Source organism: Bos javanicus, chromosome 16 (assembly GCF_032452875.1).
Source record: "Bos javanicus breed banteng chromosome 16, ARS-OSU_banteng_1.0, whole genome shotgun sequence".
NCBI lineage: Eukaryota > Metazoa > Chordata > Mammalia > Artiodactyla > Bovidae > Bos > Bos javanicus.
In genome coordinates, this window is record NC_083883.1 from 30,779,123 (window position 1) to 30,805,929 (window position 26,807).

At 35.3% G+C, this 26,807-nt stretch overlaps 1 protein-coding gene across 11 annotated transcripts in view; it reads right to left on the reverse strand.

Moving 5' to 3' along the window:
* CDC42BPA (CDC42 binding protein kinase alpha) overlaps positions 1–26,807 on the reverse strand; it is a 297,280-nt gene that overhangs the window by 125,981 nt on the left and 144,492 nt on the right. For all 11 annotated transcript variants that reach the window (XM_061382427.1, XM_061382422.1, XM_061382424.1 and 8 more), the window contains exons 6-10: positions 22,187–22,280; positions 9,670–9,870; positions 7,520–7,768; positions 6,886–6,965; positions 3,629–3,795 (exon numbers count right to left, since the gene is read on the reverse strand). In XM_061382427.1, coding sequence (XP_061238411.1) covers positions 3,629–3,795; positions 6,886–6,965; positions 7,520–7,768; positions 9,670–9,870; positions 22,187–22,280 — 791 coding nt within the window. The remainder of the gene's footprint in view (positions 1–3,628; positions 3,796–6,885; positions 6,966–7,519; positions 7,769–9,669; positions 9,871–22,186; positions 22,281–26,807) is intronic.

Genomic DNA, 26,807 nt, shown 5'->3' on the forward strand with positions numbered 1-26,807 from the left:
TTAAGAAGAATTAACATCAATCCTCTTCTTTTCCAAAATACTGAGGAGGAGGGAACACCTCCAAACTCATTCTACGAAGCCAGAACTACCTTAATACCAAAACCAGATAAGGAGACCACAAGAAAACCATAGTTGTCCCTTGAACAACACCACTTTGTACTACTGCACAGGTCCATTTATACACAAATTTTTTTCAGTAAATATGTACTACATGATCCCCAGGTGGTTGAACTTGTAGATGCAGAATCATGGTTACAGAGGAACAACTATAAAGTTATACACAGCTTTTTGACTACACAGGGCTTGCCACACACCCCGTGCTGTTCAAGGGCCAACTGTATTAACCAATATCTCTGAAGAATATAGATGTAAAGTTTTTCAGTAAAATATTAGCAAAGCAAATTCAAGCACACATTAAAAGGATTATACATCGTGATCAAATGAGATTTTTCCCTGGCATGGAAGAATAGCTCAACACACAAAAAACAATAAATGTAATGTATCACATCAATAAATTGAAAGATAAAAATCACACGATCATTTCAATAGATGCAGAAAAAGCATCTTAAAAAATACAACATCCTTTTATGATGAAAAAACCCTTAAAAGGCTGGGTACAGAAGGAACATAACTCAACACAGTAAAGGCCATATACAACAAACCCACAGATAATATATTCAATGGAGAAAACCTGAAAGATTTTCCTCTAAGATCCAGAACAAGAAAAGGATGGCCATTCTCATTACTCTTATTCAATATATAGTACTAAAATTCCTAGCTATAACAATTAAGCAAAATACATAAATAAATAAAAGGTATTGAAATTGCAAAGAAGTAAAACTGTCAGTATTTGCCAATGTGATTTTATAGGTATAAATCTCAAAAAGGCAACCAAAAAAACTTTTGGAACCAATCAACTATTTTGGTAAAGTGTAGGATACAAAATTAACATATAGGAATTAGCTGCATTCCTTTACACAAATAATGAATATTTGAAAAAGAAATAAAGTAAAACTATCCCATTCACAATAGCATCAAAAGCAAGAAACTACTCAGGAATAAACTTAACCAAGCATGTGAAAGATATGTACAATAAAAATGACAAGACTTTGCTAAAAGAAACTGAAGAAGATACAAACAGAAAGCATCCCATGTTCATGGATCAGAAGAATTAACACTGGTAAAATATACATACTACCAAACCCATCTACAGAATCAACACAACTTGCATCAAAATACCAAAAGCATTCTTCACAAAATAGAAGAAACAATCCTAAATGTTTGTGGAACCATGAAAAACACTGAATACTGAAAGCAATTTTGAGAAAAAAGAACAAACCTGGAAGTATCCCGATTTCAAACCATATTACAAAGCCATAATGTTAAAAATAGTAGTGTACTGGCACAAAACAGACACAGAGACCAATGGAGTAGAGAGCCCAGAGTTAAATCCCAGTATATACAGTCAAGTGATACTTGACAAGGGAGTCAAGAACCTAAGGCGGAAAAGATAGTCTCTTCAACAACTGGTGCTGGGAAAACCAGAGAAACACATGCAGAACACTGAAACTGGACTTCTAACTCGTACTACTCACAAAAATTAACTCAAAATGTTTCAAAGACTTCCGTAAGATCCAATACCATACGTTTCATACATGAAAATGTAGTAAAAAAAAGCTCCTTAACACTAGCCTTGGCAATGATTTTTTTGAATATGATGTCAAAAATACAACAAAAGAAAAAATTTAGTAGACTACATCAAACTCAAGAGCATCTGTATAGCAAAAAAAAGAAAAAAAATACAGAATGGCAGGAAATTTTTGCAACTGTCCATTGGATAAAGGGTTAATATCCAAACTATATATAGAACTCATACAACTTAGTAACAAAGAAGCAAGCAATCTGACTTCCAAAAGGGCAGAAAAACTAAACAAACATTTCTGCAAAGAGAACATTATAAATGAGCAACACGGCACATGAAAAGATGCTTAACATCACTGATCATGGGAGAAATGCAAATCAAAACCACAATGAGATATCACCTCACACCTGTTAGAGTATCTAAGAAGAGACATGTGTGGGTAAGGATGTGGTGAAAAGGGAACCCTTATAGACTCTGGAAAACTATATGAAGGGTCCTCAAAAATTCAAAAATAAATCTACCTTAAATATACAGCAATTCCACTTCTGGGTATACATGTAAAGAAAATGAATATAGAAATGAAAGGTCTGAGTTCAAGACAAATCAGCGAATGAGACTGGAAACAGTTAATTTATTAAGAAAAATAAAACCAGGAGATAAAGTGTTCCAAAAGCCAAGAAAAAGTGCTATCAGGAGAGGAATATGATCAACTGGGTTAAATTCTGATAGGCTAGAAGATGAAGGCCGGGAAATAATCATTGGATTTTGCAACACAGGCTAGAGAAATGAACTAAGGAAAAAAAGTAGGATTGCTGGGCAGCATCAAGATCTTAGTAAATTTGAGATTACTTTTCAGGAATTTCAAGTGGGATTAGCTGGCATGGTGTATGTTTTCGGTAAGCAACTTTCAGCCACATAGTTAAATGCAAAGTATTTAAACATGGTTGGGGTTCTGCCAAAGGAGTGTAACTAACAGAAAGAGGAGCAATAGCTGTAAGAGTGTATGTAAGGGTATAATTAAGATTGACCAAGAATGAGACCTGACAGTATAAGGGGAATAGGGAAAGGGTGACAGAATTATAGGTAACGGTGGAATTGAAGGACAACACATAAGACACCAGAGAGAGTTAACTAGAAAATTACGAGCAGGAATATACAGAAGGTTTGCTTGAAATTGAGATTAATAAAGAATTTTAGACACTGTAATCTAAGATATATCTTACTACCACCAGAAGGAGTGGCAGAGGTAGGGTGGAGAACAAGCTCACTGAAAGTGAAGAATCAACAAAGAAGTCAGACTATTAAAAGGTTCCCTAATGTGCATTTTAAAATCACCAGATATTACAACAGGGGTGACACTGTAGAGAACGACAGTTCGCTAGAAGCTAGAATGTTTAAGGACTGAGGAAATATGGTAGGGAGTCTTATATAAAGTGCTACTATAGGATGAGAAGGGCTCCGTTTTCATTAGTAGTATTGAATACTACTTTCCTCTCCCCAGAGGTACTTATTCCCACAGATTTATATACATAAATATGTACGTGGGGGAAACAAATGCTATTTTGTTGTTTACTGTTAGTTTTGTGAGTTTACGTGAGTGGTATTAAACTGTATGAGTTTCCCTGGTGGCTCAGACGGTAAAGAATCTGCCTGCAATGTGGAAGACCTGGGTTCAATCCCTGGGTTGGGAAGATCCCCTAGAGGAGGGCACGGCAACCCACTCCAGTATTCTTACCTGGAGAACCCCATGGACAGAGGAGCCTCGTGGGCTACAGTCCATAGGGCTGGAAAGAGTCGGACATGACTGAGCAACTAAGCACAGCAACACAGCATTATACAGTATTTATACTGTATTCTGCATAAATTTCACTTTTCCATTTAATAAAAAAAGTTCTTTTCAAGATAAAACAATCACTTACAATAAACAGTTTCTACACTGTGAATCCAATACAAAAAGGGAAAACATTATCTTTAAAATATATTTACCTTGAAGCTTTCTACTAAGTTCAAGTTTTTCCTGCTCAAGGCGCTTAATTCTTCTTTCATAAGCTTCAGTTGCTAAGTTGTTATCTAGAGTCCTCTGCACATTAACATCGAGATCCAATGGTGTGGGACCAGCTGTAACTCTTAAACAGCTCCGATCAGAAAGAACACTGAAAAAAAAAGGGGGGGGGGGATACGGGTTTACACTGAAATAATAAGTCTGAAGAGAAAAGATAACCTTTTGAAACTGTTCATTTAAAACATGGATCTGAACATCTAGTTACAGCTAGCCATCTGGAGTGATTACAAAATACTTTTTTTTTTTTTCAAAATCACCATAAACAACCTTTTGGAAGCAGGGGCTGTGCCACATGGCTTTCAGGATCTTAGTTTCCCAACCAGGGATCAAACCCAGGCTACTTGCAGCGGAAGCACCAAGGCCTAAGCCCACCAGAGAATTCCTTAGAAGCATTTTTGAAAATAAAAACTTAAATAGTCCTAATTATCTTGAATTTATTCTAGTAACCATAAATTATAAAATGAAGCTTGCTGAAGGGTTACGGGTAGCTTAAAACAATGTGACCACCTAAGTAAAACAGCAATCAAAAGCACCAACCATGGTCCTCTGTGGAATTATAAAATGCTTTCATAAGCTACTTATATAAAATGTTTCATAAACAAAGATACACTGCTCAACACAAGGAATATAGCCAATACTTTATAATTACTATAAATGGAGTATAACTGTAACTAGTATGAATTAGTATATCGTATATCTGTAACTTGTGTATCAACTATACACTTTGATTAAAAATTTTTAAGTGAAATGCTTTAACTCAATACAATTTAATTAAAAACATTTGAAGTGTTGGACATTCAGCAGTGAACAGAACAGACAAAATGTGCCCATATACAGGCTTTTATTCCAGTGGCAGAGACAAAAATAAACAAACAAGGAAAATAACTCAGTACATGGCAGTGTTAATAGGCTAAGAAGAAAACAAAACACAGGAAAGGAAGGCAACTTCATTTCCCCTTTCTGCCTTTTGAAATAAAGTATTGAGGGGGAGTAAATTAAAATTTGGATAAAGTGGTCAGGAAAGTCATCACTCAGAAAGTAACCTTGAAAAAGTCCAGAAAAAATAAATGGCCCTGTCAAGGTAATATGAGAGGAAAGACATTACCGGCAAATGGAATAGAAGTAGAAACACACCATCAAGTGTACTTCAATAAAATAAACCTAATACAAGAAAAAAAGAAGTGCAAAAGTCCTGAGGCAAGAGTTCTCTGGCATGTTCACAGGCCAGAAAGGAGACCTGTGGGGCTGCAAAGTGAGCAAGGGCAAGAGTAGTAGGAAATAAAACGAGAAAGAAAGTGAGCCTTGTTGGGTCTCATTAAGAACTCTGTTTGGAGTTAAGATATGAAGCCACTGGAGGTGGGGGCAGTGAGGATTGGTCCTGCACAGGTGAGTGACATACTCTGACTTATCGTTTAGCAGAAATAGGTTCAGAGAAATATAAGAAATGACATTATGAACATCTGAAGTAGGTGATTAAGAGAGATTCTGAGTAGAAGAGAGGCCTCAGCTGGAAATATACATTTTAGAAGTCATCAGCAAATACCACCTAGGGGAGCATCAGAAAGTAAACGGAAAAGATTCAAAGACAAAGCCACAAGCCACAGGAAATTAGGAGGGATGTGGAGAATGAGTGGGAGTGGCCAGAAAGACAAGGATAAATGAGGCAAGTGTTCTGGAAAGTGTTGTAACGGAAAGGAGCTGTGGCAAGGAGATGAGACTAAGCAAATAAGGATGACTTAAGGATGACTAGGACCAAAGAAATGACCATCAAATTTAGCGCAAGGGAGGCCAGCAGTGACATCGATAAAAATCAGTTTGTGTCAAGTGATGGGAGCACAAACTTGACTGGAATGGTACCAAGAAAGAAAAGGATGAGAAAAATGGACAAAGTCAGGGCAACAGTTTTAAGTAATTCTGCTGTATTGAAGAGCATAAAAATGGTTGGTAGCAGGTAAAGAAAGTTGGATTAAGAGAGATTTTTTTATTTTGCTTTAAGATGAAAGAAAAACCTACATTTTGTGAGCTGATGGAAATGGTCTGTTATGCAAATTACACAAAGGGGAAATTTTATGATGTAACAGCAACACACTAGAGTAGGCAAGAAGGAACAGAAGGGATGGGTGCTAGGTAGGGAGCTCATCTCACACAGTCATACACATAAAGAAGAGTATATGGGTCTAGAGGTATGTAGGCTGTAAATGAGGTGATGCGGCTTGTGGAAGCTGTCTGCTGACGGCTCCAATCTCTCTGTGAAAGGGGAAGTGAGGTCATCAGGTGAGAGTAAGAATGACAGAGGTTTCACAGGCAAAGTATAAAGTAGGAGATAGTTACCTAGGAGAGTAAAGAGTGAATACACTAGGGTAATACAGTATATTTGCCAGGCAGCAACAAGGGGCACTTGGGATTGGTAATCACAAACTTAAAGTGAGATCAGTAAGAGTACTCAGATATTTTTCTCTGGACAATCTAAACTGCACAGGTACAGGCAGAAAACTGAGCTGTAATAAGGAATGGTAACCAATGTCATAGAATGAGATAGTCAGGAACTGAGAGGCACCCAAGGAGTGACTGTAATCATTCTCAATGAAGTTTAAGGAATGGTAAGGAGGAAACAGGGCTTCCCTTGTGGCTTCAGCTGGTAAAGAATCCGCCTGCAATGCAGGAGACCTGTGTTCCATCCCTGGGTTGGGAAGACACCCTGAAGAAGGGAAAGGCTACCCACTCCAGTATTCTGGCCTGAAGAATTCCATGGACTCTATAGTCCATGGGGTTCCAAAGAGATGGACATGACTGAGTGACTTTCACTTTCACAAGGAGGAAAGACATACAAGTAGAATGAGGGTCAGTGGAAAGAGGGCTAAGATTGATGGGCTGAAAGACTGATATTTGGAACCTAGAAAATATTTCTTCAATAGCCTAAGACTCCTCTAATTCCTGTTCCATTGCTAACAGATTCTGAGCTCTCTCTGTGTTCTAGTTTTTCTCCCCTCAAAATGAGTTAAGATTCTTATATTAATATGTCTTATTCACTTTGTAATGTCTAACTTTTCCTAGAAGCAGCTTCAATCTATTAAAAATTTTTTTTACTTATAAGGCTCTCTTATGCATTATAGTTTTAAAACCTCAATTCATTTTTAATTTGCTCTAAATTATCCAAATCACATTAACTTTTCAAACTTACCAGCTACTAGTATATGTAAAACCAACAAATGGCAGATGGTGACCAGAAAAGGCAGTATGTGTTGGTGGGGGCATCGTTTCCTAAAGGAGGAAGAAACATCTGGTAAAAAATGAATAACTATAAACTGTAGACTGGGCTATAAAAATTCACTGTCAACAATTTACAAACACTGATAAGTTTGGTCTAGACGTTTAGTGATAAAAAAATTTAGACCATAAACACTGCTACTGTAGAATTCTAATTAAAAGAAAAGAAAGATTTAAAGTCTGATGGATACCAAGAGTACAAGCATTATTCATGTATTCCATATATGTGAATTTGCCTAGTTGTTAAAATTTATTTGTAATCCCAAACCAATATTCACAAATACTTTTGTAGTTATTTTCAGATATTTGCAGAGCAAATAAAAATTTGCACTGCCCTACACACATGTTCCCAGCCAGAGCGGAACAAGGAGATGCTCTGCCCTCTTGTTTCAGATCTCATTCAGTAAGCAAGCGGTTTTTTTCAAGGTCTACATGTGCCCTGACAACTGTTGAAGAGATAAATGGTAAGGTGGCCTATAAAATTACTTTATAACCATATATTTTTTTTAAAGCAGAGAGACAGAACTTCTTTAAACAATCATACTCACAGAATTCTTTAAACAATCATCATCCACATCAAAATTCGACGTGTCTGTTGGGCTACTAACTTCTGGAATATAAGGTGCTTCACAGTTTCGAATATTATCCCAATCAATTCCATTGAAAAATGGGTGCTTCTTAAAGTCTTCTATTCCATTTTGACCAAGTCGATGTTCTCTGCTACAGATGAGTCTTCGAATAAGATCCTTAGCATTTTCAGACACATCACTCACTTGAGGAGGAAACTGAAACCTCTCCTAAATAGAGAATAATAGCAACAAAATATAAATCACTAATTTACTAAGTAGGTTGATGCTAACACTGACCTTCTTAAATATATATATATATATTTTAAAATATCTAATAAATATGTACTGATACAAAGTACTGACACTAAAGGAGATTCAAGAATAAATTTAAAAGGATCATTTTCCTAAAAGAACTTTTCATATGTAACTTAGTCATATATGTACTACAGAAAGAATAAGTTAAATGTAAAAACACCTTAAATGCTGTCAAAATAAAAAGAATTCACTAAATGTAATAAAATTTACATAATCAATAGTATATCTGATTGATTATGATAACGATTATGATATTATGAAATCATAATCAATATTATGATATTGATTATATGATAACATTCATATAAGTCACACACTAATGATTAATACTAAACATTTGTAAAGAATGTAACATGTACTACTAGAAGTATGTTACTTGTTTAGCTCATTTAATCCTCAGAGCCACTGTATTACTCTAATTTTATAGAAAAGGAAACAAAGAAACAGTTAAAACAATTGCTCAAGGTTACATAATCAATGGTAGAGCTAGGATTTGAACTGAAACTGATTCCAAAATCTGCTCTCAACAGCCATGCTACAGTACAATGACTTCTATCAGAAATGCTTTACATGCTATTGACAACTTTGCAGCTATTTCTTGTTTCCAAACTCTTGATAACTACTTAGCAGATTATCTTTGCAGCCAGACAGAAAAGCATCAACTTCGTAAAACTAATATATATATTTGGGGCTTCCCTAGTGGCTCAGTAGTAAAGAATCCGCTTGCAATGCAAGAGACCTGGGTTCAATTCCTGGGTCAGGTAGATCCCCTGGAGAAGGAAATGGCAACCCACTCCAGTAGTCTTGGCTGGGAAATCCCATGGACAGAGGAGCCTGAAGGGTTACAGTCCATGGGGTTACAAAACAGTTGGATATGACTTAGCAACTAACAACAACTATATATATATAGCAATTAATTATAATTGTATTACCACAACAAATTAAAAAGAACAGATTAGCACTCTCTTTATGGGCTATTCCTATTCATATTCTAGGTTTTTGCAATTACTCACAATCTTCTGAGACTGATAATCAGAGTCTCCCACTTCTTATACAATCTATTTCATTTGGTATTAAATGGATTAAAATTTTATTCTTTCCTGCTGTGCATCTGGACTGTTTCCAATGTTTGATGATCATAAATAATACTGGGATAAGTATTCTCACACATATAGCTTTGTTCTACGAATATTCCCTCATGGTAGATTCTTAATATTGAAGATGCCCAACCAAAAGTTTTAACCTTTTCTTTCTAAGGTTGTTGATGAATACTTACAGACTTCTTGACAGAAAGATTATATCAATTTACATCCCTATCAATGATGTCTAATCTAACACTGTTCTTTTCAATGGATCATTTATAGTACAGAGTACTATTTTCTTTTCATCTTTACCAATCTGACAGGGAGAAAAGTATACCATTCTTATTTTAATTTGGATTTCATCTATCTATTATTATTAAGATTAAGCATTTTAAATGCATTCTAGTCATGATTATACTGATACTATAGTAGTAATGATACATTGTCTGCTCATGATCTTTGTTACTCTACTGGAGAGATCATTTAATTGTCTACTTATTAGCATCTCTGCAAAATTACAAGATGAGGACTAACACTTTTATGCATAATTTATAGATTTTTAAAAAATAATTTATGGATTTTGATTACTCATGTTGGTCATGTTCCGGGCTAGCATAGAAATTAGACTATTTATTGTTTTTGGAAAATTATTATCTTTTTAAATATCACATTTTAATTTTATTATATGTATTATTTGCCACACTAATGTGAAAAATAGTAAAATATACTAACTTTGTGATTCATGATTTTTCCATATGTTTCCACCAGAGATTCTGCATAAAATGGTGTTTCTCCATAAAGCATTTCATACATACAGACCCCCAAAGACCACCAGTCACACTCAGGTCCATATCTGCCTTTTCCATCTTCCATGGCTTGAAGGATTTCAGGAGAGATATAATCTGGAGTTCCAACAGCCACTGAGGATTGGACCTGAAGAAGTTCACATTGTTAGTAATCAACCATGATATATTAGAAATAAATAATTATTTTAATTAGAAATGTTTATATTTACATAGAAACACAATAAGCACTATTTCATAACAACTTCAATTTTGTCATTATCTGAATTTAGTCTCCTTGTGCATATAAGTTAAAATATATATAATCACCACACCAACAAGTTCTCCAGATTTTTAACACTATAGAAATGTTTATTATAGCTGTTACTTAGTTGACTACACTTAGAGTAAAAATACATGATTTAAACACCACAGCCACAAACCACAAATTGAATATTTATATTAGAACATTCTTATTATTGATATTATCTGTCCACATTGCCATATATTAAGTGGAACTTTGAAAATTTTACAATTAATTATGTGGGGGAAAAAACAGAAACAAACCTGGCTACTATTATAAGCAGCTTGGAGATGAGTTTAAAACATTTTAAAGATAATCTAACTAAATAAATGTTAATAATGTCCTGCAAACTATTTATTTAAAAAATTATAAAAGGGGAAAAATATTATTCAAAACACTGAGTCTAAACAGAGAACATACAATTATGGCAAGGTGGCAACCCACTCCAGTGTTCTTGCCTGGAGAATCCCAGGGATGGGGGAGCCTGGTGGGCTGCTATCTATGGGGTCGCACAGAGTCGAACACGACTGAAGCGACTTAGCAGCAGCAGCAGCAGCAGATATAACTAAGAAAACAACAGCTAAAAACAGATCCTGGGCACATATCTTTTAAGGTATTCCAAAATAAAAGAAAATTAGTTTTATATATGTTTTTAGAGAACATACCAAGAAATGAACATTCTCAAGATAAAATAATGGTTAATATTCTGAATTTCCTAAAGTACCATTCTTAATAATTATTAGAACAGACTTCTTTGGCAATACTGAGATTAAGTAACTTGAAAATTCTTGAAAACTCTTAAAAATACTAGATAAAATATAACAACCATTTTCTAAATGTATATATAAATAAGCCTTTAAATAAAGAGACATTCTTAGATATATGTAATCAAGAAATGATTGGAAACCAGGGCAATAAGCATTAGAGCAGGAGTGCAGTTGGGAAATTGTGTTCATTTTCTAGGTACAAACTTTTAACATATACATAAGGTCAAGAAGAAAGATCCTGTGCTTACTTGAGGTTTGAAGTAAAAGCCTGCCCCATATAATCTTTATCCTAAAAGGTGTGTGTGCGTGTGTGTGTTAGTCAGTCAGCCATTCGCTTAGTTGTGTCTGACTCTTTGTGACCCCAAGAATTGTAGCCCGCCAGACTACTCTGCCCATGGAATTCTCCTGGCACAAATACTGGAGTGGGTAGCCATTCCCTTCTCCAGGCCTAAAGGGTATATTGTAAGTAAAAAGGTGAATTACAAAATCTGCCATTCAGCAGAGAAAGACAGTGACATATATGAAAAAAAAATTCACTCCTTTAGAAATTCATAACTTTTAGGTCACATAGTCCCACCATTTGGGATTCTAATGCACAGGACTTCTGTGATTCAGAAATTCTCAAGCCAAGAAACTGGCATAATACTGGCATCAGCTTAGGTGCCCCTAGAAAGCTTCTCATAACAGATTCAAAACTACCTGGAGGATACATGCTCAAACTTGGCCTCATATAATTCTCACACATAACAATTCACTAAAAGATGAGTTCAGAATCCAATAATATAACTAAATGAGGAAACATTCCATTTATGAGCAAAAGCCAGAAATCCAAACACACAATCAGACCTCAAAAAATTATCAATTCCATGTCATAAAATAAGTATGTTTAAAATTATTAGATAACAAAAAATCTAAAGCATATGAAAAAGCTGAAAAAAACAAAGTCCTAGAATGGAAAAAACTAGTTGTTGACATAAAAGATGTGAAGAAATAAAATTGGATCCACATCTGTACACTTTGTTAAACTACAGAGCACCAAAGGTAAGAGATTCTAAAAACCTATGGAATAAAAAGAGATTTTCTACCCAAGAAATGATGATTAGATAAGAATTATTAATGCTAATGTGACGGTTAGAAGAAAATGGAATTGTATTTTTCAAAGTAATGAAACAAAGTAATGGTCAATATTATATTCCCCACCCACCTAAATTATAAAACAGGAATGAGGATTAAATAAAGATATTTTCATACAAAGAGTGAGTGAACTACCACGTATAGACTCTTTTAGTTAAACAGGAGTACTAAAGGATATACTTCAGAATCAAGAAACATAATCCAGAGAAAAGAATGTGACACTAGAGGCAACTGTGAACAAAGATAGTAGTAAACTTTAACATGCACCTAAATGGTGATTAACTGGATAAACTAATGATGAAGAAAAGGAGAAACAGGGCAATAAAGAGGAAGATGAAGATGAGCAGGAGCAATAGAAATAGGAGATGGGGGAGGAGAAGGAAGGAATAACTACTCAAAAGATGAAAAATAAGATGGAACTAAAATACCAGAAAACAACAAGTTACTTAGGGAGTGATTAGGATTAAAATGTTCTGAGTTTCTTGGTTTTCTATTTTTTATTTCTTATTTATTTTTTAATTATTGTTTTCAATTGTGGTAAAATACCCATGACATAAAATTTACCATCATAACCATTTCCAAATGTATAGTTTGGTGACATTAAGTACATTTACACTGCTGTGCAACCATCACCACCATCCATTTATAAAACTCTTTTCATCTTACAAAACTGAAAATCTATTAAATAATAACTCCCCCATCCCCTTCTCCTCCCAGACCCTAGCAACCACCACTATAGCTGCTATGAATTTGACTACTCTAGGTACTTTATACAAGTGAAATTGTACAACAATCTGTTCATTTGTGTCTGGTGTATATCACTTGGCATGTTTTTTAAAAGGTCTATCCATGTTGTAGGATGGATCAGGATGTTCTTTAAAGCTGAATAACGTTCCAATGTATGGATATACCACATTTTTTTTCCCATTCATCCAATAGTGGACACCTGACTTGCTGACATCCCTTGACTTTTGTGAATAATGGTGCTGTGAACATGGGTGAACAAATATCTCTTTGAGACTCCGCTTTAACTTCTGTGGAATATGTACACAAAAGTGGAACTGCTAGATCATAGGGTAATTTTATTTTCAGCTTTTTGAAGAACTGTTACACTGTTTTCCACAGTGGCTACAGCATTTTACATCTCCATCAGCAGTGCACAAAGATTCCAATTTCCCCACAACTTTATCAAAACTTATTATTATTATTTTTTTTAGTAGCCATCCTAATGGTATGAAGCAGTATCTCTGTGGTTTTGATGTGCATTTCCGCATTGACTAGTGATGTGGAGTCATTCGTCTCTCTTCTTAGGAGAAACATCACTTCAAATCCTTTGTGTATTTTGAACTGGGTTGTTAGTCTGTTATTGAGTTGTAGGAATTCTTTACATATTCTGGATAATTATCTCTTGTCAGACATACAATTTGCAACTATTTTCTCCCACTGTATAGGCTGCCGTTTCACTATAACAACTGTATCTTTTGATGCATAGAAAATTTTAATGATGATGTAGTCTACTCATCTATTTTTGTTGTTGCATATTGTCTTCTGTCATATCCAAGAAATCACTGCCAAATCCATTATCATAAAACTTCTCCCTCTGCCCATTAAATGTAAGTTTTAACTCTTACACTTAGGATTTTGATTCATTTTGAGCTAATTTTTGTATATGATATAAGATAAACTAAGTTTTTTTCTTTGATTAGGAATATGGGGAAAACTAGATTTTACATAAATGATAAATGATAAAATTTTTAAGATAAACATTAAAATATTTGAAATAGAATGTGTAACTTCCAAAAAGGAAAAAAAAAAGAAATAAAAACAAATTTGACCCAGCCAACAAAAAGTAGGAAAGGGGGTAGGAAGCATGATACAAACAAATAAGCAAAATTTATAGTAAATAGTACAAGATACTAGAAAGAAATACAAACAAATTAATAATGAAATTCATAAATTATTAAGTTCACCTATCAAAAAGCACCATTATCACACTAGATAACAATACCAAAATAAAAATTTTTTTGAAAAATCAGCAATAATCTATTTAACGCACCTAGACATAGAAACTAAGAAATGTTTTTTAAGAAAAAGGATGGAAAGATATGCCAGGCATATGCTAAACAAAAGAAAGCTAAGGGAGCTGTATTAATTATCAGTCAAACTAGATTCTAAGGCCAAGATGATTATTATGATTTTTAATCATGGAAGAGCAATCCTAAATAATGCGTAACTAACAACACAGCTACAAAAGAGCTGTGAAAATTACAAGGGAAAATGAAGAAATTCAACATCATAGTAAGGATTTTTAAATAATAAGTAGATCAGAAAGAAATAAAGGTAGTAAGAATACTAAAATTTTGAACAACAAAGTTTACAACTTTAATCTTATTACAGAAATCTGTAACCAAAAGTTAGAAAAAGATTCATAATTTCAAACAAATATGTAACAGTTAAAAGAACTGGCCCATGAGGAATCAAAACATAATCTTGACAAATGCTAAAAAACTGCTAACAAATAGATCCACTCTTCAGTAAAAGAAAACTTTCTATAAACACCAAATAAGTAAATATTGTACTATGAATACTAAAAGGCACACATCTAAATAATTAATGGTCCACAGAAGAATTCTAACTAAAGCTGGAAAATATTTAGTAAAATGCTCTAGGTCAAAACTTACAAAGAAAAAGTTAAGCATCAATAAACAATATTAGGAATGAAGAAAGGGGTGAAATACGCATGTAATTGAGATTTTAAAATTAGAAAGAGTACAATGTGTACAATTTTATACAAATAAAATTGAAAACTCAGAGAAAATAGATAATTTTCACAGAAAAAAATGTAACTTACCAAAACTGACTCAGGAAGAAATAGAAAACCAAAGAGACCTATAACCATTAAAAAGTTTGAATCAATAGTATAAAATCTACCTGGAAAACAAACAAAATAAGAAGAAAACAAAACCTCACTGAAGCAAAGGTGATTTAAAGTGAGTTCCACCAATTACATAAGAAACAGATAATCCCAGTATTATAAGAACTGTTCTAGATCCAAAATGGGTAAGGGTGGGGGACATGGCTACCTTGTTCATTTTATAAGGCTAAAACAACCTAAATACAAAAGAAGGCAGACAAGAAAATTTGAGAAGGAAAATTATACTGCAAACTCAGATATAATCAATGTCAGATATGAATCTCAGATAATAATTCAATATAAAATTTTAGCATGGTCAATCTAGCAATTTGGTCAAATATAGCAAGCAATATAACTTGATGATAAAGTTACATTTACATTCAAAGAATGTATGCTTTAACACTGGACAATCTATGTCACTCATCATATAACAGGAAAAACACTCTGATATCCACTCAACAGATGCAGAAAAATGATTTGAATGTACATTAACAACCATGACATGGCAATCAGAAACAGAAATTTCCTTAATCTGATGAAGAATACATACCAAAAGCTTACAGCAAATATACTACTTAATTTAAAACTACAGGGAAAACACCAATAAAGCTAGGAACAACGCAAAGAAGCTCCCAATTACTACAACATTAATACTGTGCTGAAGATCACTGACGGCATGACAGGAAAAAAAGTACAGCAAAGTAAAAATGTAAGGACTGGAAAGGACAAAACACAAAGCTGGTCATTATTTGCAGATTATAAGATTGTCTATATAGAAAAATATACATATAGGATCTATAAATTGTTTTGAACTAATGAAAAAAAGCTTAGCAAGCTTGCTTGTTTCAGGATGAATACACATACAAAAATCAACTGTGGTCCTAAAGAAGAGCAACAAACTATTAAAATGCAAAATTTTAAGTTATCCATTTATAATAGCCCCAAAACAAAAAACTCCACAAGGTATCTAGGAGCAAATTTAACAAATAAAAGTAATGAAGTTACCTTTACATAATTTACCTTTACCTGAACATAATTATAAAACTTTACACAAATAAGATAAACCTAAAACAATGAAGACAGAAACCATATTCATAGATGGGAAGATTGCAAGTTACAGACAAAGTTTTCCCAAAATTAAACTCTAAATTCAGTGAAGGTCTTCAAGCTTGTATATGTGAAGGGGTGTTTATCTGTGTCTGTATGTATATAAACCAATAATATAATCCTAACAGTCATATGGAAAAACAAATGGCCAAGAACATCCAAAACAATTTCAGAGAAAGAAAAAGAATTACAGCAAGACATCCCCACACAAAAACTGACTTCTTATAAATATATAGATTAAAATGGTTTAATTTTGACTTCAATGTGAGAAACAAAAAGCAAGCTGAAAGTTAATACAGAAACTCACAAACTTTGGGAAAGGTTAAAATTGAAGCAACTATCCAGGTAATAAATAATGATCCATACAAAATTATATAATCACAACATTTCAGAACACCAGAAATAAACATAACATCCTAAAGGCTTCCAAATAAGGGGGGAAGAGTATAACAGAAGCTTTGATAATTAGGATGGCATCAGATGCCTCAACAGTAAATTAGAAGACAACGCAGTATCTTCTAAATTCTAAGAGAAGAGTAAGTTCAAATCTATAACATTATGTCCAGTCTATAAAAATTATTCATCAAGTATAAGAATACAAATGAAGGCATTTTTCAGACATGCAGGATTATGAAATATTTACTTCCAGTGGAACCTTTCTGAGGTTCAGTTCAGTCGCTCAGTTGTGTCCGACTCTTTGCGACCCCATGAATCGCAGCACGCCAGGCCTCCCTGTCCATCACCAACTCCCGGAGTTCACTCAGACTCAGGTCCATTGAGTCGGTGATGCCATCCAGCCATCTCATCCTCTGTCATCCCCTTCTCCTCCTGCCCCCAATCCCTCCCAGCATCAAAGTCTTTTCCAATGAGTCAACTCTTTGCATGAGGTGGCCAAAGTACTGGAGTTTCAGCTTTAGCATCATTCCTTCCAAAGAAATCCCAGGGCTGATCTTCTTCACAATGGACTGGTTGGATCTCCTTGCAGTCCAAGGGACTCTCAAGAGTCTTCTCCAACACCACAGTTCAAAAGCATCAATTCTTTGGCGCTCAGCCTTCTTCACAGTCCAACTCTCACATCCATACATGATCACAGGAAAAACCATAGCCTTGACTAGACGAACCTTTGTTGGCAAAGTAATGTCTCTGCTTTTGAATATGCTATCTAGGTTGGTCATAACTTTCCTTCCAAGGAGTAAGCATCTTTTAATTTCATGGCTGCAGTCACTATCTGCAGTGATTTTGGAGCCCAGAAAAATAAAGTCTCACACTGTTTCCCCATCTATTTCCCATGAAGTGACAGGACCAGATGCCATGATCTTTGTTTTCTGAATGTTGAGCTTTAAGCCAACTTTTTCACTCTCCACTTTCACTTTCATCAAGAGGCTTTTGAGTTCCTCTTCACTTTCTGCCATAAGGGTGTTGTCATCTGCATATCTGAGGTTATTGATATTTCTCCCGGCAATTTTGATTCCAGCTTGTGCTTCTTCCAGCCCAGCGTTTCTCATGATGTACTCTGCATAGAAGTTAAATTAGCAGGGTGACAATATACAGCCTTGATGTACTCTTTTTCCTATTTGGAACCAGTCTGTTTTTCCATGTCCAGTTCTAACTGTTGCTTCCTGACCTACATATAGGTTTCTCAAGAGGCAGGTCAGGTGGTCTGGTATTCCCATCTCTTTCAGAATTTTCCACAGTTTACTGTGATCCACACAGTCAAAAGCTTTGGCATAGTCAATAAAGCAGAAATAGATATTTTCCTGGAACTCTCTTGCTTAACTACCACTAAATGAGAAGAAAGACACAGATAGATCCAGGAAACAGAAGATCCAATACTAGAAAGCAACACATTAAATTCCATGATGATGAGGAAAGGTAATTCTAGGATGACAGTTGTATAGTAGGCCTATTGGACAGTGGGCCTACAGACTAGAATCAGAGTATGCAAGCCTCCAGACAAGAGAGTCACTAAGTTATTCATTGTGTCTGAGAAAGAAAGGAATTGCTCAATTTCCTAAATGTAGTAGAGAGTTTGGGGATAAACTATTGAGAAGGCTGCATGCCAAAGAGTTGATGCTTTCAAACTGTGGTGCTGGAGAAGATTCTGGAGAGTCCCTTAGACAGCAAGGATATCAAAAACCTGTCGATCCTAAAAGAAACAACCCTGAATATTCATTGAAAGGACTGATGCTGCAGCTCCAATACTTTGGCCACATGATGTGAAGAGCCAACTCACTGGAAAAGACCGTGATACTGGGAAAGATTGAGGGCAAAAAGAGAAGAGGCCAGTAGAGGATGAGATGGTTAGTAGCAACACCAACTCAATGGACATGAGCTTGGGTAAACTCAGGGAGATAGTAAGGGACAGGGAAGCCTGGCACTTTGCAGTCCATAGGGTCGCAAAGAGTTGGACACAACAACAAAGTGAGATTTATACAGAAAACTAAGCAAAGCAAATGAGTCACTTACTCCGGGGAAAACAAAGAGCTATTCAAGAAAAGAAATGTAATTAAAACAAATAAAATAAATAGCATGGCACAGTCGTAAATAATATTTGTATAAGTATTTTTAAAAAACTGAACAGGATTTAATGAAAGACTATGTGATAATTACAACACGGGGAAGACAGGATGTGTAAGGATTGGTTGAGATAGGTGTAAGAGATCTGAATCCTCATCTTTCATGGTGGGAAATTAGTAGATAATATATAAAACTAAATAACAAGAGACAGTAGTATGAATACAATAATAAAAAATAAATAAAAGAAACAACAGAATAAAGAGCTGAAGGATTTGTATGTGTCTGTCTGTAGAAAAAGAGACTTGGAGGTGAGAAGGACCTAGGACAAAGGAATGCTGTTTTTGTGATAAGTTTTCCTAAAATATGTAAACATCACTTGATAAAAATAAACAAGTAAAAAAGAAGATTCCTTCATTATAACTTTCTTAATGGAGGACCAACATGCTATTATGTCAAGAAAAACTATTTGGAGATGATTAATAAAAAATGAATGACTAGAAAGAATTTCTGACTCTACAGAATTTCAGGAATAAATCAGATCAAGGGAAACACATACAGACAGAAATAGCACTCAATGCGTTCTGGAATGCACAGGAATTTGGAGAGCTGAACAACAGACTCCAGAGGAGTCCCAGCTTTGAATCTAAGGCGCTTATAACACGCAGGACTGGGGAAACACTACCCGTTCCCCTGGAATTCTGTTTCAGTGTATCTCTCTCCTCTCCAGAGGTATGGACCACAGCTTTATGGTGCCACAGCCTCCCTGACTTTAATCTGTGTTTTCTCAACTCAGCAAAACCACCATGCTATTTCTCTCCCTCTCATGGCATCCCCAGCACTATCTACTTCCCACTTTATACTTCATACACATGCAGTTACCTTAGAGCAGAATAATTATATACACTGGTTTTACAGCGTTTGTGTGATATTGCTGTATCTTTTATTTCCACCTATGTCAAAAAATCCACATTACATTTATTTTTATTAATCAGATGTCTCTTATGTAAACTTAGAAAGATTAGTATAGTCTTTTTTCTTTATTCTTATCCTATAAATCTTATTTATCGTATCTGATATTCTTTATCATACAGATCTAAGTATCCAAATGGAATTGTCTCCTTTGTAGTGGACATCCTTTAGCATCCAGGCCTCTTTCACTTATCTGAAAAGGTCTTTATTTTGAAGAGTATTTTTATTCGATATAGAATTCTTGGTTTAGAGACTTTTTTTCTTCTTTCAGGACTTTAAAGATATCATGCTGTGATTTCTCACGAAAGGTCAGTGGTTATTCTTACCATTTTCCCACAGTATGTATGGTTTTCTCCTTCTAGCTGCTTCCCAATTTTTTTATCTTTAATTTTCAGTAGTTTAATTGTGATGTGGCCAGGCACGGTTCTTTTCATAACCTTGAAATATACCAGGATTCTTAAATCTGTTTTTCATCATATGTAATAGCTTGAGCCATCAATTCTACAAATGTTTTCTATTATTATCTCATCTTTTTCTAGGGCTTCTAATTGTATGCATCCCTAGGCCCCCTATATTAATTTTGCTTCAATCTTTTTCTCTCTGTTCTTCAGATTGCTTGATCTCTCTCAATCTATCTTCAAATTCACTGGCTTTTTCTTTTTTCATTTCTAACCCACCATTAACTTCTTACGAACTTTTTATTTCTATTAATAATTATCAAATTATAAAAAGATTCACTTGATTTACTTTTCTGCTGACACTCCTTGTCTGTGTAATTACTAAGACTAATATCTTCTTTTGAACGTATTTATGATAGTTTCATTAGTCTATGTCTGGCAAATCCAACATCTGTGCTACCCAGGTTTCTACTGACTACTTTTATTTTTAAATTCTGTATCACAATCACTTAAGTTACCCACTATTTATTTTTGGTCTAGTGATTTTTTACTGAATGCTGGTCACTGTCAATAAGACATTGTACAGAATATGAATTCTTCCATCTTCCTCTGAAGAATATTAATTCTTTAAGCAGTTAAAAAAAATACTAACTTGAATCTGGGACAGCTTACAGTTTATTCTTTAAGGCCAGATTTATAAAAAACCTAAGATTCATCTTGTGATTCCCAGGTGGCTGAGTATTAAAGAATCTGCCTGCCAATGCAGGAGATGTGGGTTCAATCTCTGGGTCAGGAAGATCCCTTGGAGAAGGAAATGGCAACCCACTCCACTGTTCTTGCCTGGAGAATCCCATGGACAGAGGAGCCTGATGGGCTACAGTCCATGGGGTTGCAGAAGAGTCAGACATGACTTAGTGACTGAACAACAACAACAAAGATTCATCTCAAGCCTCTTCATTTGGAGGACCACTTTCACACTCTGTTGATTTTACCAGGACTTGGATTTAGGCTGCTAGATAGTTTTAGGGTAAGACTTACATGTAACAAACATCTTAACTAGCTCTCCAGAGCTAATAGTCCAATGTCCCCTAGCACTGTGTCTCCTCCAGCACTACTTGATTTCAAGTAATCTGTTTGATTTTCAAATGGATAAAATTTATTATTTGGTAATTCTCAGATGTTCTTATAAAGTTGGCCCTCCATGTCTCCTGGTTACACATTTGCAGATTCAACCAATCAGGGATCAAAAGTTTTTTTTTTTTTTAATTTCCAGAAAGTTCCAAAAGGCAAAATGAATTTGTTACATGCTGGCAATTATTTACATAGCATTTACATTGAAGTAGGTATTACAAGTAATTTAGAAAGAAAAGTGAAGTCGCTCAGTTGTGTCCAACTCTTTGCAACCCCATGGATTGTAGCCTGCCATGCTCCTCCATCCAGGGGATTTTCCAGGCAAGAGTACTGGAGTGCGTTGCCAGTTTCTAAGTTATCTGCTTAGGGTAAATTCTCAAAAGTCAAATGACTGGTCCAGAATAATGGGATGTTTTTATGGCCTTTGGAATGTATTATACTAAATTACTTTTCAAAAAGTTCCTACCAATTAAAATGATATATATTTGGACATCTACTATACAACCAGGAAATTAATATTACTACTACTACTACAAACATGGAATAAAATTGAGGCATGTAAACCACTAAGTAATTGAGAGAATATAATGGAGGGGTCTAGGGGACAACAGAGGATGAGATGGTTGGATGGCATCACTGACTTGATAGATGTGAGTTTGAGCAAGCTCTGGGAGTTCGTGATGGACAAGGAAGCCTCGTGTGCTGCAGTCCATGGGGTCTCAAAGAATCGGACACGACTGAGTGACTGAACTGAACTGAAGGTTAGCAGAAATAAAGCAAATGGTAACATAAAACTTAGAGGATTTTCTGATAAAAAACATTCACTTGTTATACACTATCCCTCAGGAAAACTAGACAACTAGTAAAGAAAGAGAAGAGAAATGAAGGTGAAGGAGTCACATCTTTTCTTTTTCCCTCTGGGATTTATTTTCTTCAGTCCTCTGGAACTGTGAAAATAAGTTACGCTAAAGAAGAAACAAACAAGAGTCTCAAAAAAGGCATAGTATTATCAATCTTAAAATCATTAATATAAGCAGTAGAAAATGGTGCGTGAATTTATAGACAAGCCCTATTATGAGTAAGCATGCCTAAGTGGAAGGAAGTAAAGCACAGAAAGACAAATGGATCGAAGGATATTTGATAGATAATATAAACAGAAGGATTCTAAAACAGATAAAGGAAACAAGGAGGAAGGGTATAACAGTTTAAGATTTATCTTTATTTACCGTTCCATCTTCCATCAGCTTCAGACATGAACCAAAATCTGCTAACCGAATATGTCCATTCATATCCATCAATATATTGTCAGGTTTGATGTCTCTGAAAAAAACAGACACATTCAATTTTTAGTTGGAAAAAATAAATACAATCAGTTAATTGGTAAGATGGAAAAGACTCTTAAAAGTCCCCTGGACAGCAAGAAGATCAAACCAATTAATCCTAAAGGGAATCAACCCTGGATATTCATTTGAAGGACTGATGCTGAAGCTCCAATACTTTGGCTACCTGACACAGGCAAAGAGCTAACACATTGGACTGGGAAAGACTGAGGGCAGGAGGAGATGAGGGAGACAGAAGATGAGATGGTTGGATGGCAACACTGACTCAATGGACATGAGTTTGAGCAAACTCCAGGAGAAAACAGTGAAGACAGGGAAGCCTGGTGTGCTGCAGTTCACTGGGTTGCAAAGAGTCGGACACGACTTAGCGACTCAACAACAACTTGGTAAGATAACCATTTTTGTCTGAAAATCTCAAGTTTTTTCAGAATTACTACTCTATGAACACATATTTCTTAGTTATTTTATGGGTTCAAATCCTCTCTCTGGTTCGTATTAAAACTTTCTTAAACATCTGCAGTTTCAGTGTTCTGGAGATAAAAAGTGCTTGGTAATTCTCAGGCTACATTAGCCTTACCCTGCTTCCTTAAGATATGCACAGTTTCCAATGTGACTACGGTAGGCCTACTTTCTGCATACAAAGAAGAGTCATAATCACTTGATTCTAACCCATGAAATTGAACAGGAAAAAATATACTTCCTAGACCCTGAACACAAATGTAGATAAATACTCAGTTACTGCAGGTCATTACACAAAAATAACTGTTTCATAAAACTGATTTGGAAAACAACTGAAACTACTACTTAATAGTGATCTACACTATATAAAGCTATTTACAGATGTTAAGTCAAGCCTCGTAAGATATCCAAATCTAATTAATAACAAGCTCTATCACTCCAGTTTTGGCATTTGTTTTTACAGTATTGCAAAACTCTGTGGCAGGTATCCCACTACAAGGGCAGAGCTGAGCAGTTCTGACTATGGCCTTCCAAGTCGAACATTTTTCCTACCTAGCCCTTTATAGAAAAAGTTTTCTGACCCCTGTATTAGCTGATTGCTTAATATAGACAGGCAGATAGACAGACTAAAAACAACAACCTGGATGGGAAACGGGTTTCATAATCCTCAATATTTGAACTTACAACCTTGACTGTCAGAAATGCTATATTAAGAAAAGATTTTCTGCTGTTTGGAAAACACTAAAAAAGTACACTTTAGTGCTAGAAGGAACCTTAGATATTACCTAAACCATATTCTGATGCAGGGAAAACTGTACTTTATTCTATTTTTTAAAACATTAAAGCTATATAATCATTACACATAACTGCTACTGGCAGATTTCTCAGATTTTAAAGAAGACAAAAGAAATTATAAAGACAGAATTTATAAACATCAATAATATTTTTAGTTATAAGGAAAATAGGAATTACTAAAACCTAGGAGAAATAAATTATGTATTTATAATAATTAATGAAATGGAAAATATTTAACAAGGCATTATAGATAGTATTGATACTCCTCTAGTATCTCATTTCCCTTCCTGATATAACCCTCTTCCTCCACTCCCCAGAGGTTAGCAACCACAATCCTGAATTTGGTGTTTACTATATATCCACACTGACCTAGAACCAGACATCCTGGAATGTGAAGTCAAGTGGGCCTTAGAAAGCATCACTATGAACAAAGCTAGTGGAGGTGATGGAATTCCAGTTGAGCTATTCCAAATCCTGAAGGATGACGCTGTGAAAGTGCTGCACTCAATATGCCAGCAAATTTGGAAAACTCAGCAGTGGCCACAGGACTGGAAAAGGTCAGTTTTCATTCCAATCCCAAAGAAAGGCAATGCCAAAAAATGCTCAAACTACCACACAATTGCACTCATCTCACACGCTAGTAAAGCAATGCTCAAAAGTCTCCAAGCCAGGCTTCAGCAATACGTGAACCGTGAACTTCCTGATGTTCAAGCTGGTTTTAGAAAAGGCAGAGGAACCAGAGATCAAATTGCCAACATCTGCTGGATCATGGAAAAAGCAAGAGAGTTCCAGAAAAGCATCTATTTCTGCTTTATTGACTATGTCAAAGCCTTTGACTGTGTGGATCACAATAAACTGTGGAAAACTCTGAAAGAAATGGGAATACCAGACCACCTGATCTGCCTCTTGAGAAATCTGTATGCAGGTCAGGAAGCAACAGTTAGAACTGGACATGGAACAACACACTGGTTCCAAATAGGAAAAGGAGTATGTCAAGGCTGTATATTGTCACCCTGCTAATTTAACTTCTATGCAGAGTACATCATGAGAAACGCTGGATTGGAAGAAACACAAGCTGGACTCAAGATTGCCGGGAGAAATATCAATAACCTCAGATATGCAGATGACACCACCCTTATGGCAGAAAGTGAAGAGGAACTCAAAAGCCTCTTGATGAAAGTGAAAGTGGAGAGTGAAAAAGTTGGCTTAAAGCTCAACATTCAGAAAACAAAGATCATGGCATCTGGTCCCATCACTTCATGGGAAATAGATGGAGAAACAGTGGAAACAGTGTGAGACTTTATTTTTCTGGGCTCCAAAATCACTGCAGATGGTGACTGCAGCCATGAAATTAAAAGACGCTTACTCCTTGGAGGGAAAGTTATGACCAACCTAGATAGCATATTCAAAAGCAGAGACGTTACTTTGCCAACAAAGGTCCGTCTAGTCAAGGCTATGGTTTTTCCTGTGGTCATGTATGGATGTGAGAGTTGGACTGTGAAGAAGGCTGAGCGCCCAAGAATTGATGCTTTTGAACTGTGGTGTTGGAGAAGACTCTTGAGAGTCCCTTGGACTGCAAGGAGATCCAACCAGTCCATTGTGAAAGAGATCAGTCCTGGGATTTCTTTGGAAGGAATGATGCTGAAGCCGAAACTCCAGTACTTTGGCCACCTCATGTGAAGAGTTGACTCATTGGAAAAGACTTTGATGCTGGGAGGGATCGGGGGCAAGAAGAGAAGGGGACGACAGAGGATGAGATGGCTGGATGGCATCACCGACTCGATGGACCTGAGTCTGAGTGAACTCCGGGAGTTGGTGATGGACAGGGAGGCCTGGCGTGCTGGGTTTCATGGGGTTGCAAAGAGTCAGACACGACTGAGCAACTGATCTGATCTGATCTGATATCCATGAATACTTTATTAGTACATGTATATGCAATCATTGACTATATACTTTCCTGAATGTCTTTAAACTTTATAATTGATATTAAACTGTGTGTATCCTTTTGAAACTTGGTTTTAATCTAATACTATGTTTTTAAAATTTATCCATGTTGACACATATTGTTTTAGTTCATTATTTTAAATGCTATATGGGATATTTTCATACATGTAATTTACTTATCAATTCTCCAGATTATAGAATTTAAATTATTCCCAACAATTTTAGGTTGTTTTAGATTTTTATTTTGCTATTACACAAAATTCTGAGATGAATGTTTTTTACAAATACCTCCTTAAACTCATATAGGAACATTTCCCCACACTATCTAGAAGTGGAATTGCTATGAAAAGACAAGTATGTTTTTAATTTTACAAGCAGGATTACTATTAAAATTAAGACTTTTGTTTGTGATCAACAGGGAGGCCTGGTGTGCTGCAGTCCATGGGGTTGCAAAGAGCCGGACAAGGCTGAGCGACTGAACTGAACTGAATGGTCATCTTAGATTTTTCTTCAATGAAATGCTAATTAAAATGTTATGCCTTTTTTTATATTGTATGTGTACTGTTTGTTTTTGGTTTATCTTCAGGAATTTTGTTTCCTCAAATTTACCTACATGTGTTAGAAATCTGTTCTCCCAGCATGTGGGCTTGTTCTCCCATATTGTTTAATGGATCTTTCTTATTCATAAAAAAGCATTTAATGATAATGTAGCCTTATAATTTATCATTTTTTTTGTCTTTTTTCAGCTTTACGGGGACAGAATTGACAAGCAGTACTGCAATACATTTATAAGTGTATAAAATGATAATTAATTTGATATACACAACATTGTGAAAGGATCTTCACCATTTAGTTAACACATTCATCATCTCATCGAATATATTTACTTTTTTTGTGTGCAAACACTTATGTTCTACTCTCCTGGCAAAAAGATATTATCAACTATCATCATCATGCTATACATTAGCTCCTTGGATCTTATACATCCTAAAACTTAAAGTCTGTACACTTTTACCAAGTTCTCCCTGTTTCCCATACCCTCAGTCCCTGTCAACCACCATTCTACTCTCAAAATTTGCCTTTTTTGTCCTAAGGTAGCTCCCTTATCTTCTCCTCCCAGGAGTCATCAAGACAGTGTCCTATATTTTCTTTTAAAAGTTTTATTTTTCATTTCAAGTCTTTATTCTCCCTGGAATTAATTTTTATTTTGTGTGAGATAAAGGCCACACTATATTTCTTTTTGTCCCAATACCATTTATTGAATGACATCCTTTTACCACTGATTCTTAATAGCACCGAGGTCATAAAT